The 15,870-nt window shown below is 43.2% G+C and overlaps 1 protein-coding gene across 5 annotated transcripts in view; it reads right to left on the minus strand.

Moving 5' to 3' along the window:
• The window catches only part of STAG1 (stromal antigen 1), a 391,372-nt gene that overhangs the window by 217,328 nt on the left and 158,174 nt on the right, over positions 1–15,870 (minus strand). For all 5 annotated transcript variants that reach the window (XM_054039941.1, XM_054039940.1, XM_054039942.1 and 2 more), the window contains 2 exons: positions 8,717–8,921; positions 3,255–3,406 (listed from right to left, as the gene is read on the minus strand). In XM_054039941.1, the coding sequence (XP_053895916.1) occupies positions 3,255–3,406; positions 8,717–8,921 (357 nt within the window). The remainder of the gene's footprint in view (positions 1–3,254; positions 3,407–8,716; positions 8,922–15,870) is intronic.

A 15,870-nucleotide genomic window follows, 5' to 3' on the forward strand; every position in this document is an offset into this window, starting at 1 on the left:
ATACTGCTCTGTATACTATTCACTGAAATGTAAGTACAATATTTATATTCCAATTTATTTATTTTATAATTATAAGATAAAAATGAGAAAGTAAGTAATTTTTCTGTAACAATGTGCTGTGACACTTTTGTATTTTTATGTCTGATTTTGTAAGCAAGTAGTTTTTAAGTGAGGTGAAACTTGGGGGTACAAGACAAATTTGTTTCCTGAAAGGTGTACAGTAGTCTGGAAAGGTTGAGAGCCACTGTGTTAAAGGAACCAAGAAGGAAAGGTAAAATTATGACACAGATAAGAATCCTTGAAATCTGTTTATAGGGAAATACACCCTACCTGGCTCCAGTCAGACTAAGAACAGCTTACTCTTCCCAAAGCTAAACCTAGGATCAAAAAGGAGGATACTAAATATTAGAGCACCCTGGATTTAGAAAAGGATAGAGTGGTTAAATGAATAGCCCAGGACATCAGTGAGAACTGATAAGCTGGCAAGGAGATAAGGAGGGAGAGAGAAGCTGAAACTGCTTCTTTTTGGGAAACAAATCTGAAGTACAGTCCCACATTGATGTGTCAATAGAAGAGGAGAACAAATAGATAAATTAAACAATAAAAAGTCACCAGGACCAGATGGTATTCACCCAGGAGTTCTGAAGGAACTCAAATGTAAAATTGCAGAGCTATTAACTGTAGTATGTAACCTATCACTGAAACAAGCCTCTGTACCAGATACCTGGAAGGGAGCTAATGTAACACTAATTTTTTTTAAAGGGCTCCAAAGGCGATACTGGCAATTACAGGCTGATGAATGTAATTTCAGTACCAGGCAAAATGGTAGAAACTATAGTAAAAACAGAATTATCAGACACACAAACACAATTTGTTGGGGAAGAGTCAACACCGCTTTTGTATATGGAAAAGATGCATCACCAAACTATTAGAGTTCGTTGAGGGTGTCACCAAAAATGTGGATACGGGTGATCCAGTGGATACAGTGTATTTGGATTTTCAGAAAGCCTTTAACAGAGCTATAGGCTCTTAAGGAAACTAGGTAGTCATGGTATAAGAGGGAAGTTCCTCTCGTGGATCAGTAACTGGCTAAAAGATAGGAAAAATAGGGTAGAAATAAATGGTCAATTTTCTCAATGGAGAAATGTAAATAGCCAGGTTTCCCCACGATCTGTAATGCGACCTTTGTTGTTCAACATATTCATAAATGATCTGGAAAAAGGAAATGAACAGTGCAAAGAAGAGTTTGCAGGTGATACATAATTATTTAAGATAGTTAAGTCCAAAGCTGACTGTGAAGAGTTATAGAGGGATCACACAAAACAGGGTGACTGGGCAACAAAATGGCATATGAAATTCTACTTTGCACTTATAAATGTTATGCACACTGGAAAAAATAATCCCAACTACATATACTTACACAATGGGGGACTGTACCATGGGAAGCAGCAACTCTGAAAAAAATATAGGGATTGTGGTGGATAATCAGCTGAATAAGAGCTCCCAGTGAGAAGCTGTGGCCAAAAAAGCAAATGTAATCCTTGGATGGATAAACAGGGGAATCTCAAGTAGTACTAGACAGGTCATTTTGTCTCTATTTTGACACTGGTGTGACCATTGCTGGAATACTGTGTCCAGTTCTGGTGTCCACAATTGAAGAGAAGAGCCACAAGAATGATTAAAGGATTTGAAAACGTTCCTTACAATGACAGATACAAGGAGCTCAATCTATTTAACTTAATAAAGAGAAGTTTAAGGGGTGACTTGATTACAGTCTATAAGGATCTTCATGGGAAACAGATATTTAATAATGGGCTCTTCAGTCTAGCAGAGAAAGGTATAACATCATCCAATGGCTGGAAATTGAAGTTAGACAAAATTCGACAGGAAATAAGGAGCAAATTTTTAATAGTGAGAGTAACTAACAATTGAACTTCACAAGGTTAGTGGTAGATTCTCCATCACAGACAATTTTTTAAATCAAGATCGGATGTTTTTCTAAGATATGCTGTAGGAATTATTTTGGAGAATTTCTATAGCCTATGTTATACAGGACCTTAGACTAGATGATCACAATGGTCCCTTCTGACCTTCAAATCTATGAAAAGGGGTAAAAACATCACAGGAAAGCTGTATTTATCCCAAACCCAAGTATTATAAATTAATGAAATTCAGATTAAAGATTACACTTCAAAAAAATCCAAAATATATGCACAGTTAAGGCACCCAACCAACCTTAATTCAACTTAACTCTGCAGTGTAGTGACATCATGGGGGGGAAATTATTTTAAAAAAACCCATTAGTTTTAATCAATTTTATCTAGTCTCAGACAACAAACACTAAAATGCCTTTATCATAATCATATAATTTTTGCATGGCGTCACTACAGGGTACAGTTAAAGTTGTTTGGGTGACTTATCTGTGCAATTCTGGACATTATCATATTTTGATTTCTTTTAAGTGCAAACTTAACTCTGAATTTCCTGGGATCTAATACTTGATTTTTGGATAATTACATCATCCCCATAATGTTTTTTTCTCACCTAGTACCAGACTGGCATTTACCAAGTGACTTTAATATCCCCTTAGTTTGGTGTTCTTTCAAAGTAGATGCAAAAAGAAGTAATGTCACTCTCTGAGCTACAGTTGTGCTGCGGAAAGGGAGAAGCGGGCAATACAGTTGGATGGAGCACAGAATCCGCTGCAAAATCTCATTGTTCTATTTTTAGCGAAAATCTGCATGCTATGCACAATTCTGGACTAATTTGCCGCCTGCCTCATCACGTATATTAATCTTAAAAAATAGCCATCATTCTATATGTGCAGAAGAGCTAGTGCTTACAATCTTAGCTGTGTGTGTGTGAACCCAACAGTTGACAATGTAGCCCTAAGTAATATGCTTGAGGACACAGAGAACTTCTTTGACGGAACTCATCTCTTGTTTCCCAGTATTGTGCTTGAACCACAAAACCAAACTCTCTCCCCAAGTACAGCACAAGAAAGCATGAATAATTTAAATTTCAAAATCTGTTTGGTGTACTTGATTAATTTGCTCCCCTTTGTGGAGAAGAGGTTAATGTAAACTAATTTGAAATTTTGCACTACAAACAGAAAACACATATTTTCAAAATTATAAATACTATAAAAGGCTACATTTTTTTCAGGATATAACTTGTGCTTTAGATATTCTTTTACATGTTTTCAGGAGAGTGAATGTTATAATTAGGAAAATAGCTTTGGATCTTTGACTTACCTCTTTCCTTTTTTGAAGCAGCAGCTCCAATCTTTCATTAGCTCTCTTACCAATCATTTTGTTTCTCTCAGCTTCATACTGCCTCTGTGTATTATCCTGGTGAATACTCAGGTTTAAGGCAACATTCACAAGAGCAGTCATAAGCTTCATAGCTGTAAAGAGTGGAAGATAAAGGAAGGTTACTCACCTGTAACTGAAGCTCAAGCATATTGCCTCTGTAGATCCACACTCATGGGACTTGAGCAACCCTTGACACATGGATACAGAACCATCTGGAAAACAGTTCCCATCAAGGTCACACCCATCCCCCTCACTGATCCAAACATTAGAACTGAGAGTATATAAGAAATCATAGCCCCAACAACCCTCATAGTTCCTTCCCAAGTATTCAGAGTAACATTAAAATTCCTTGTTGGGGAAGGAGAGCAAGTGAGTAAGTTAGTGTGGATCTGCAGAATCAATATATTTCGAGAAGTCCAGTTACTGGAAATAACTTTCCTTTCTCCATTGAAAATTGTCTATGTCGATCCTGACACACTAGGGAGAATGAGTATGAGTAACAACTCAAGAGAGCTGAAGTAAAGCCCTGCACGGGACTATTTTTTTAATCCCGCTCCCATCCCACCCCACAATACCCACTTCTACCCACTCCGGCATTGTTTCTTGCATTTTTATCCCACCCGCAAAAACCTTAAGATCTTGCAAATCCTGAAAGAGAGATTCCCCCATGCTACTAAAAAAAAAAACCCCACACCATCGGTTAATTTTATATATATATAAATGGAATTCAGACATAGTATTTATCACTAAAAGAATAAAACAAATCTTGCTTAAACCACGTAAAAAAATATTTTAACTCCTGTTATAATAGACATCAAATCTCTTTCAATCCCTCGCTTAAATTTTAAGTATTAAAACCTTTATTTAAAAAAAAATTGCTTTACATTGCTGAAATTTTATTTATGACAAACTGACAGGAGATTTAGTCTTTTCCTGCAAATGACCACAGTCTGGTTTTTTGCCCACCCAATCCCACATGCATCAAAATACTGCTGCCTGGAGGCTCACCTTCTAGGTATCTCCCTTCGTCTATCAGTGCCTGGAATTGCTCCTGGTGTTCCGGAGGGATCTTGTCCTTGAACTCTGCTAGCCTATTGTAGTTGTTAGAGTCATACTTGGCTAGCAGAGCCTGGAAATTGGCAATGTGAAACTGTAGGCTGCAGAAGAATAGACTTTCTTGCCCAGCAAGTCCAGTCTCTTAGCTGTTTTGTCTGGAGGAGTGGACTTCTGTAGTTGCTGACCTGCTCATTCTGCAGCCACTTGGACAACAAGGGAGCTGGGGAATGGGTGGGTGAATAAGAAATCTGCCCCCTTAGCTGGCACAAAGTATCTCCTCTTCACCCACATAAGTGTGGGCGCACACGGGGCTGGTGTGTGGCACACTGTCCACACCAGTTCCAGGATGGCCACTATGGATGACCCTTGGGGTTGGAGAATGTCCAGGAGTCAACACTGTGGCTCCTGAATCTCCTCCAATGGGATTCCCAGGTCTGCCGCTACCCTCTGCAACAAGTCCTGTATTGTCGGTGATCATCCGGTAGAGAGAGCAGGAAAGGGATGACTGCCTCATTCAGTGTTGAGGATATGCCAGTCGGGACCGGTGGAGCTAGCAGCACCAGCTCAATGTCCTCCTCTTCTTCATACACCGATGGTGCTAGTGGACGGTCAGTAGACACCTGAGATAGTGTGTGCTGTCTGTGGTAGTCACTGGTTTTGGCTGAACCTGGGACCAATGGGGTCCCAGGTTCAGCCAAAGAGAGGGGTCCATCAGACATAGTACCAGGCCCCTTTTGTAGGGTCATATGCCAGAGGGGAGGGCAGTCCGGGTCATGTATCCAAGACACTGGTGTTGCATCAAGGAAAAAGACTGGTCCAGCTCCGAGAACTCCTCAGATTCAGAAGACTGTTCATACCAGAGGGCTGTGATGAGTCAGAGTTGGGCTTCTCCATCAGCAGCAGAAGGGGTTCATCCTTAGGAGTACGAATGTCGCAGGCGAGCAGAGGGCTGGAGAGAAAGAGAGATTGCAGGGATGGGAGGATTAACTCCTCTGCTGTCAAGAATGTCTCTGAGCGGTCAGAGGTCCATGGAGCACCAATGGAGATGCTGAAGGGGCCTGGCGGGTGTCTGGTGGGCCAACCTGTCTGGGAGGCGTGTGGGCACCAGCGAAGTGGGTGGTGCATGTACCAGTGAGCATTCTGGTTGTGTGATGAGATCACCATCGGATCCCATTTGCGCCTGGCCTTACCTTCCACCTGGGGAATCCAGTGCAGCTGGTTCTGTGAGCAACGTCTCACCGAACCTGGATCAGCTCGGGGAGGAAACACTGCACTTGGGAGCAGTCCACTGCGGGGACCTGCTCTTATGCCCATGAGTGTGTCTTCTGCTCTCATGTCGGGACTTGTCCTTAGCCTTCAGTACTGCTGGTTCCAAGGCATGAGCAGTGCTCAGAGGGGTGCTCACCGCCAGTGCTGGCTGCTGTACAGGAGTTTCTCCTGGGCCTGGATCCTAGTGCACCCAGGGCCTCATTGCTTCCTCTATTAGATATTTGCAAAGACAGAGCTCACGGGCTTCCCTGATCCAGGGCAGGAGGGACTTACAGATGGTGCAGTGTGCCACCATGTGTGCCTTGCCAAGGCAGTAGAGGCACCGCTGGTGTTCTTCACTCAGACAAGGAGCGCGGGCAGGAAACATAGCTTTTGAAGCCCGGATTCCTGGCCATAGTCTGGGAGGGTAGGGGGGAGAGGAAGGGAGGCAGTGAGAAGGAACTGAGGGGTGGTCAGTCCACCCCGCCCTTTATCACCTGGGACGAAACCATGAGGCGGCGCAAGGGCACACGTGTGGACCAACAGATGCTACTACTTTCAAAATCTCCAGCTCTTGATGCATGGTGCATGCATATGACCCTCAGTGGATTCAACAAGTAATAGTAAAAACATTTTAAGTACATCAGAAGCAGGAAGCCTGTTAAACAACCAATGGGGCCACTGGACGATCAAGATAGTAAAGAAGCACTCAAGGATGATAAGGCCATTGAGGAGAAACTAAATGAATTCTGAGGAACTTTCCCAGATTGAGATGTTTTTAGAGGTGGTATTGGAGCAAAATTGATAAACTAAACAGTAATACATCACCAGGACCAGATGGTATTCACCAAAGAGTTATGCAGAAACTCAAATGTGAAACTGCAGAACTACTGAGTGTGATGTGTAAGCTATCATTTAAATCAGCTTCTGTACCAGATGACTGGAGGATAGCTAATGTGACACCAATTTTTTAAAAAGGCGCCGGAGGCGATCCCAGCAATTAAAGGCCAGTAAGCCTAATTTCAGAACTGGGCAAACTAGTTGAAACTATAGTAAAGAACAGGATTATCAGACACACAGATGAACATGCTTTATTGGGGAAGAGTCAACATGGTTTTTGTAAAGGGAAATCATTCCTCACCAATCTACTAGAATCTTTTGAGAGGGTCAGCAAGCATGTGGACAAGGGTGATCCAGTGGATATAGTGTACTTAGATTTTCAGAAGCCTTTGACAAGGTCCCTCACCAAAGGCTCTTAAGCAAAGTAAGCTGTCATGGGATAAAAGGGGAGGTCCTCTCATGGATCAGTAACAGGTTAGAAGATAGGAAATAAAGGGTAGGAATAAATGGTCAGTTTTCAGAATGGAGAGAAGTAAATAGTGGTGTCCCCTAGGGGTCTGTACTGGGACCAGCACAGTTCAACATATTCTTAAATTATTTGGAAAAAGGGGTAAACAGTGAGATGGCAAAATTTGCAGATGATACAAAACTACTCCTGATACTTAAGTCCAAAGCAGATTGCGAAGAGTTACAAAGGAATCTCAAAAAACTGAGTGACTGAGCAACAAAATGGCAGATGAATTCAATGTTGATAAATGCAAAGTAATGCATATTGGAAAACATAATCCCAACTAAACATATAAAATGATGGGGTCTAAATTAGATGTTACCACTCAAGAAAAAGATCTTAGAGTCATTGTGGATAGTTCTCTGAAAACATCCACTCAATGGGTAGCGGCAGTCAAAAAAGCTAACAGAACATTGGGAATCATTATAATGGGATAGATAAGATGACAGAAAATATAATATTTCCTCTATATAAATCCATGGTGTGCCTACATCTTGAATAGTGCGTGCAGATGTGGTTGCCCCATCTCAAAAAAGATATACTGGAATGGGAAAAGGTACACAAAAGGGCATCAAAATGATTAGGGGGATGGAACAGCTTCCATATGAAGAGCAATTAACAAGACTGGGACTTTTTAGCTAGGAAAAGATACTACTAAGTGGGAATCTGACAGAGGTCTATAAAATCATGACTGGTTTGGAGAAAGTAAATAAGGAAGTGTTATTTACTCCTTCTCATAACACAAGAACTAGGGGTCACTAAATGAAATTAATAGTCAGCAGGTTTAAAACAACCAAAAGGAAGTATTTCTTTACACAACGCACAGTCAACCTGTGGAACTCTTTTCCAGGGGATATTTTGAAGGCCAAAACTAAAACAGGATTAAAAAAAGAACTAGATAAATTCATGGATGATAGGTCCATCAATGACTATTAGCCAGGATGGGCAGGGATAGTGTCCCAAGCCTCTGTTTGCCAGAAGCTGGCAAAGGGCGACAAGAGATGGATCACTTGATGATTACCTGATCTGTTCATTCCCTCTGGGGCACCCGGTATTGACCACTGTCGGAAGACAGGATACTGAGCTAGATGGACCTTTGGTCTAACCCAGTATAGCCGTTCTTATGTTCTTAATACAATACAACAGCTCAGTCCTTTGTGGACAAGAGTCTATGTCAGAAAGCTATGTCACTGTAACTGGCAACCTTCAGAGACATGAAGTGAGCTTTCAAGGCAGGTTCGTGGCACATTGCGGGGAAGCATCAGTAACAGTTTGCACTGCTACTGCCCGTACTGCATATGGCTGGTAGGTAAGCAGAGTGTTTCAGTTTTCGGACTGACAGTCAAGGATTTTTCTCAAGCAATACATTCATACAGAAAATAATGTTTTAAAACATCAAAGATGCCATGAGAATTGGAAAACTATACAGTAGACTGTATAAATATAACCCACTGCATTGAAAAATATAAAACTGAAAACAACTCAATTGTCTATTAATATTTAACCATCCTACTGAAGAATTCCTACTTTTTATGTCATAGTTTAGTGTACACATGTTCAATTAGGAAAACTGAACTTTAGTAGAATTAAAATGTGTGATATTTAGAATCTGAGTGTGATTTTCAAAAGCACTCAGTGTATGTCTTATTCTGCTTCCATTGAAGTCAATGGTAAAACTTCCTTTGAATTCAATGGGGAGAGACTTAGGCCAATGAGTGTATGGAAAACTCCACCCTTTGTGCTTACTTACCAGCAAGTGTACTGGTATGCCTGAAAGCTCGGACCTGGGAATCCGACAAACCAGTCAGAAGAGAGATCACTGTATCCATCATATATTCATCATAAATGATGCTATACTGACACTGTCGAATCAGCACTCCAATGAACTCACAAAAGTTTGATCTAAATTTTTTCCATTGTGGCCCAGGCATGGTAAGCGGGTAATCACCACTGTCCTGAAAAAAGAGAAAACGTTTATACTCTATATTACAAATGCTTCCCATTCAATCCTATTTTATACACACAATTTGTATTCTACAAAAAGGAAAACACACATGATTTTCTGTGTGTATATGGATTTCCCTTTCTCTTAGCGCTGTATCCTGCACCATTGAAGCAATGGGAACTTTACTATTGACTGCACTGGGCACAAAACCAGGTTCCTAGTCCCACTTTTCAGTCATTACATGGTGGAAGTGAGAATATGATACCTTCAGTTCAGTCTGTCACCTCTCCCTTACTATCCTCCCAACCTTATCATCTCAGACATAGCTGCATTTTGATGGCACTGCACATACACAGTTTGTAAGTGCTTTGTTATCCTCCAGAGTGAAAGGACTACATGTAAAATATAAACTCAGTGGCAGCTTTAACTACAGATTGACTGCTGTCTCTCCATATCATCAGTGATTACGTATTCCATCAAAACAACCCTATGAAACTTGAATGTTTCAGAGTTATGATCAAAAGTCAGGCAATACCAAAGTTAAAGTTTCTGTGGAGCTTTAAGTCTGCTTCCTTGTGCATATGCATTCTGATACAGCTTTTAATTATGTGATCAAATGCTATTATTTCCTTAGGACTCCTCTCTCAGAGCAGACTGAAATGTGCAATGTAAATAAGCAGATGTGAAACTCTTATTTTCAAATAACTTGTTAGTACTGAAGAAGAAAGCTGCACACACTACAATTACTATCTGGCAGCCAACATTAAAATAATGCATTTACTCTATACAAATCAAATATGCACAGAAAAACCTAAAAGAACATTATTAAGGTTCCAAAGTCAAGCAGATAAAAGCTGTGAAATGCCAGAATTCCAGTCACCCGTGCAACCTTAATTCTCCCCCTCTCCCCATGTACATACATTAAGATACAGTCTTTAATTACATGATCACATATGATTTTTTCCACAAGACACTGCCTTATTCAGTGCACAGAATGGATGCTGACCATTTAATGAGCAACTATTCAATATTTTGTTGTCTTCTTGTTGTTAAGGCTCCTAGACTTTATTTGCTGCACAATATTCAAACCCTACTCTGAAGACAGAATTACTAACTTCCTCATGGACTTTTCTATGGTAATCATCACTAGAATATCCGAATGCTTCACAAACATTAATTAATTTAGCTTCACAACACCCCTGTGAGATGAACTGATATTTATCCCTTTTTACAAATGGAGAACTAAGACACAGGGAGATCAAGTTTCCATTAATTTTGAGTGCCCTATTTGAGATGACTAGGACCTGATTTTTAATAGTACTTGGCATTATACATAACACTTTATATGTTCAGAGCACAGCTCCCATTGACTTTAAATGCAACTATGAATGCTCAATTCTTTCGCAAATCAGACCCGAAGGCCTCAAGTTGGGCACCCAGAAAATGAGGTATGCACAATTAGTGACCACCTGTGAAAAGTTTGGTTTAACTGGCTTGCCCAGCATTACATAAGGCCTCCATGGCAGAGGCAGAGATAGAATCCAGTTCCCTAGAGTAAAATTCACACGTCCTAACCATGAGACTACTCTTTCCTTTCCTGCAATCCCCTGGAGTCCATGTTCCCTGTATCATGTGATTGCCCGTTTGTGCTCCCCAGCCTACAAGGGGTGCATTGCTGATGATAATCTTGTCCAGGAAGGACGTGAAGAAAGGAACCCTATGCAGACATGACATAGGTCCATCCACCATTGGGGGGGATGAAATTACCTTGTGGGGAACCATCAGCATGAGGTCCATGCCATGATGCTTGGGAGAATAAGCCATCTGGAGCCACATCTGGAGGCAGCAAAGGTGGAGCTGTGCGAAGACAGTGACGTATGTACACGAGTCCATGTGGCCAAGGAGGGACAGGCATGTCCTGGCCGGGACAGAAGGACTGTTGATTATGCAAGTTATTCATTCTTGCACTGTGTGGAACCTATTCCGTGGTAGGCAGAGTGCCCTGTCTGAGTTGATGGTGATCCCTATAAAGTCTAGGGATTGTGTGGGGTCCAAGGTTGATTTTTCGACATTGACCACGAGGGAGGAAGGGAGGCTGAGGAACATGGAGGTCGAAACTTGGACTTCACATCTGGATCATGCCACCAGGAGCCATTCATCAAAATATGGGAATACGAGGACATCATAACACCTGATGTAGGCTACCATGATGGAGAAAACCTTGGTGAAGACTCTGGGAATGGTGGTGAGTCCAAATGGAAGAACACTGTACTGGAAATGGGGTGAGCCAATCATGAACCTCAGGAACTGTCTATGGGCCAGATGGATGTCGGTGAAAGCGTCTTGCATATTGAGAGGCAACCACATGCCTTTTTCTAGGATGGGATGACCGCTGCTAGTGTGACCATACAAAACTTGGACTTGAGAAACTGCAGATCCAGAATTGGTCTCCATCCGCCTTTCTTCTTGGATATCAGGAAGTAAGCTGAATAGAACTTTTTCCACAGGAATGCACTCTATCGCTCTTCATTGTAATAAGGCTCTCATCTTTTGGGTGAAGATGCTGTCATGAGTGTGGTCCCTGCGGAGTGACCAGGGAGGCTGCGGATGAGGTAGTGAGATGAACTCAATCATATACCCATGGTGGATGACATTTAGCTCCCATTTGTCCATTGTTATTGCACTTTAAGCTTAGGGAAAAAGGGAAGGGAGGAGGGTGTTCACATTGTGGTAGACAGGGTGGTTGGTGGCTCTTGAGAATATTCCAGAAATATCTTTTAGCTGGGGGTTGCATCTGTGTGGAGGAAGTCTGTGAAAGTGGTCCTGGGGGGCCAGGATCTCTGTATCTTCTACTGCTTCTGTGGAAGCTCATAAGGTCTCTGGTGGAAAAACTTGGAGGACTTGTATCATTGTGTGGGCGGCAGAATCTACTCTTCAGGGCAGGTGTATAAATATCCAGCAAATGCAGGGTAACTCTGGAATCCTTGAGGGTATGAAGTGAATCATCCGTTTTCTGATTAAAAAGATGAGATTCATCAAAACGGAGGTCTTGGATGGTGTTCTGTACCTCCCTGCGTAAACCAAGGGAGCGGAGCAATGACTCCCTCCACATAACTATGTCCAAAGCCATAGACCTGGAAGATATATCCACCATTGACTGAAGCGTTGTTCTTGCCACCAGTTTCCCTTCCTCCATGATCACCTAGACACGAGCTCAGTCTTGCTGTGTAAGTTTTTCAGTAAATTACTCGTTTGCTATAATTCAGGAAATCATATTTAGCTAGTAAAGCCTGATGGTTTGAAATCCTGAATTGAAGGGTGGCCAAGGAAAAGGCCTTGCGGCCTGAAAGGTCCAACTTCTTGTCCTCTTGTTGCATAGTGTGGAAGGTGGGTGTTGCTGGACAACAAGTGAATTCGGGGGGGGAGGGGGAGAAAAGAATCTCAGACCCCTTAGCTGGAACCCCTCTTTGGGGGTATGCATGCCTGTGTATGCCATACTTTCCTAGCTGGCTCGAGGATGGCATCATTGATTGGCAAAGCAGCTCTAGTTGGTGCAGATGAATGAAGGATATGCAGGAGTTTACGCTGTGTATCCTGGATTTCCTCTATGGGGATGTGAAGCTCCCCTGCCACTCTACGGAGGAAGCCCTGGAATTTTCTGAAGTCGTCTGGAGGCAAAGGGGATGCTGAGGTTACTGCCTTATCTGGTGAGAAAGATTAAAATCTCTCCAGTTCCATGGCACCATTGGAACCGGGCTAAGAGGCTCCTCTTCCAGCATCGGTTCTGAGCATTTATTCGAAGGCGCCCTTAATAGGGAGGCAGGTGAAGTTTCCCTGAAGGACCGGACGGGTTGGGTGGGGGGAGGGGGAAGAGAGTATTGGGACTAGGGCCCCGAACAGGGCCAGTATGCTGGATCTGGAAAGTGTTGTGGCGGGCCCCATGGTGGAGATGGAGGATATTGACACGATATAGATGGTCTTCTGGAGTACCTGTACTGGTGGTAGGGGATGGATGGTCCTTGTCCATCGTCTGACTTTTCCGAGGATGAAAACGTGGACTCTGGTTCCATAGAGATGTGGAGACCATTGGAACAGGAGGTGAGGGGTCTCGTAATGGTGATGTCATGAGTGGGAGAAACAGTCTCCCTAGAGGTGCAGGTTCCCAGCAAACGTGGCGATCTCGGTTCTTCTAAGGTGAAGACATCTTGGTGTTGGAGTGCTTTTCCTGATCTCCCTGGTGTTAAGGGTGCCCTCTTCTTACACAGCACTAGTGGCAGAACAGTGGACTTCCCCAGACTGGATGGATTCCGCACTTTATGGGATGCTGATGTCTACAGTACCTGCAGTTTGGTACGCGGGATCGCCAGATCCCATTGCTTGTGGGACTTCATCTTGTGTTTATGTTCTTTAGAGCGCGTTCCCTCTCCGTGACTCGAACTCATGGAAGGAGCATCCCCTTTCTTCAGTTTCAAGGAAGATTTAACACCACGTTTATGGGCATGGTTCCTTACCTCCCAACTAGGTCCCGGCGTAGGGTCCATAGTCCACCGGTACCAGATCCAGACTCAGTAGCAGGAGGCATGCTCCTGGCTGTTTCAGGCCGATGTACGGAGGAGATTCCCTGGCCAGCTTGGGTCCGAGGGAGGCCTCATGGTGACTTCCATAAGGTGCTACCGAAAAAGGAGAGCCCAGCCTTCTCAGGTATAGCTAGGGAAGGACTGACAGATACTGCACCTGGATGCAATGTGGGCTTCTCCCAAGCAGTAGAGGCAGCGTTGATGTTTGCCACTGACCAAGAGTACCCTCCAACTCTCCGCAAAAGCTCCTGGAATTGTCTGAAGTCATCAGGCGGGGAGGGGATGATGTAGCAATTGCTTCATTTGGTGAAAAGGAAGGGAATCTTGCTAGTTCCAGTGGAACCACTGGAACCAGGCTAGAAAGTTCTTCCTCCAACATCAGATCCGTGTCCCTGCTGGAAGGATCCTTCAAGGGGGAAGCAGGTGACGGTTCTCTTGCGGATCGAGCATGCTGGAGGGGAGATATTGTGCCCAGGATCCACAATATGACCAACAGGGTGGGGGACCCCATAGGATGGGATACCAGTGGCTCTGGAGTTGATGAGGAAGCAGTTGTTGCACGGACATGCTGGTCTCCGTGATTGTGCACAGGAGTGGTATGGTAAGGGTGGTTCTTCCCCCAGTTCTGACTCATCAGAAGAGGAAAAGGCAGACTCTGATTCTAATAACAGTACTATTGGAGCCGACAGGAGAGTGTAGAGCATAGGAGCAAAGGGTGAGGGACCCAGTATCGTAGGCATGTCCCATGGTGGGGATATGATCTCTTTGGAAGTGGAGGGACCTGATTGAGGGGGAGACTGGATTCAGCAAGGCAAAGATATCTTGAGGTGCAGACACAGCTCCAGATCTCTCTGGATCCCATTGTTTATGGGATCTTTTTCTAATGCCTGTGGGACTTGGAACATACTGTCTCCTTGGGCCAAGCTGGTGGAGAGAGTGTCCATCTTTGATTTGGAGGAAGGCTAAGTCTATGCTTATGGGAGAGCTTCTTTATCTCCCAACTAGGTCCTGCCATGGGATCTGTGGTGGTTCCGCTAGCATCAGAGTTGGACATAGTGGAAGGCGCACTCCTCCCTGAATCAGACCAATGTACAGAGGATGCACATCATCCATGATTAAAATCTTTCCACCTCGAACTGCTGAGCTACTTTCCATCCTCCACAGGGACTGAGATAGCAGATACAATCCTAAAAAGTAGAAAGCACCGAAACACATATTGGAGCACTGAGGAAGAAGACAGCAAAAGACCAAGAGAGGGCTCCAAAACAACCAGCAGAAAGTAAGTAGCACTGAAAGTCTGTAGTGAAGCAAAACAACATTCACTGAACCTCTGACAAAATATGCCAACGTGCTGAAAAACATGCAAGAAGGATCAAACAAATGGCAAAGTTCTGGCATGGAAAAATAAGCCTCTGAATACCATGAAACAACTAATAAAACATGGAAATGCTCCAACGGGAGAAATGAAGTGGCTGCTGCAAGATGAACTGCAGATGAATCACAGGGCTGAACCGGCCTTTACTCTCAGGATCAACAGACCCAGAGTGTTGAGTAAAGCATCACAGGCCAACAAAAACAATTACATTATTATGGATCTAAGTGAAAAGGCATGTCTAAAAGCAAGAAAAGTATGGCTGCATGATCAGCAGAGAGCCAAAGCAGCAGTCCCTGGCATCAAGCTATAGTTATTTTGGGGACTTCCTTCACTGAATGAGATCAAGAAGAAACTCGTATGTTTCTAGAGACAGAAATAGTGAAAGTACGTATTATCTCTAGCCAATATAATAATAATATATGGAGATATGCCCATCTCATAGAACTGGAAGGGACCCTGAAAGGTCATTGAGTCCAGCTCCCTGCATTCTCTAGCAGGACCAAATACTGATTTTGCCCCAGATCCTTCTAAGCGGCACCCTCAAGGATTGAACTCACAACCCTGAGTTTAGCAGGCCAATGCTCAAACCACTGAGCCATCCCTCCCCCCGAGCCAGAATGGCCTTGCACACTATCTAGCACTTCTGTACCTCAAAGAGTCAAACAAGGAATCCACAAAACTCTTCAGCTAAAGGATTCTGTCTTACACTGGAAGTGTGAATCCCATGACTAAATATCCTGTACTGATGCTACCTTTAGAGAAACAAAATGTAAGTTGAATGTCAGGAAATACCTCCTTGGTGTGAAATGAATTATACTGTGGAGTAGTCTCCCAAAGGAAGTGGTGGAAACTCCACTGCTTGCAACTTTTGGTCACCTGATAGAACTTTTCCATGTCTAACTTCCCAGATTCCATTTGATCTCATGCCCTTTGGGTCTGTCATCCTACAAGGCTTATTTTATTTGTGACTGCATATTACCATGTCCATTTTGTTGGAGTATGATACA

The sequence above is a fragment of the Malaclemys terrapin genome, chromosome 9 (genome assembly GCF_027887155.1).
Source record: "Malaclemys terrapin pileata isolate rMalTer1 chromosome 9, rMalTer1.hap1, whole genome shotgun sequence".
NCBI lineage: Eukaryota > Metazoa > Chordata > Testudines > Emydidae > Malaclemys > Malaclemys terrapin.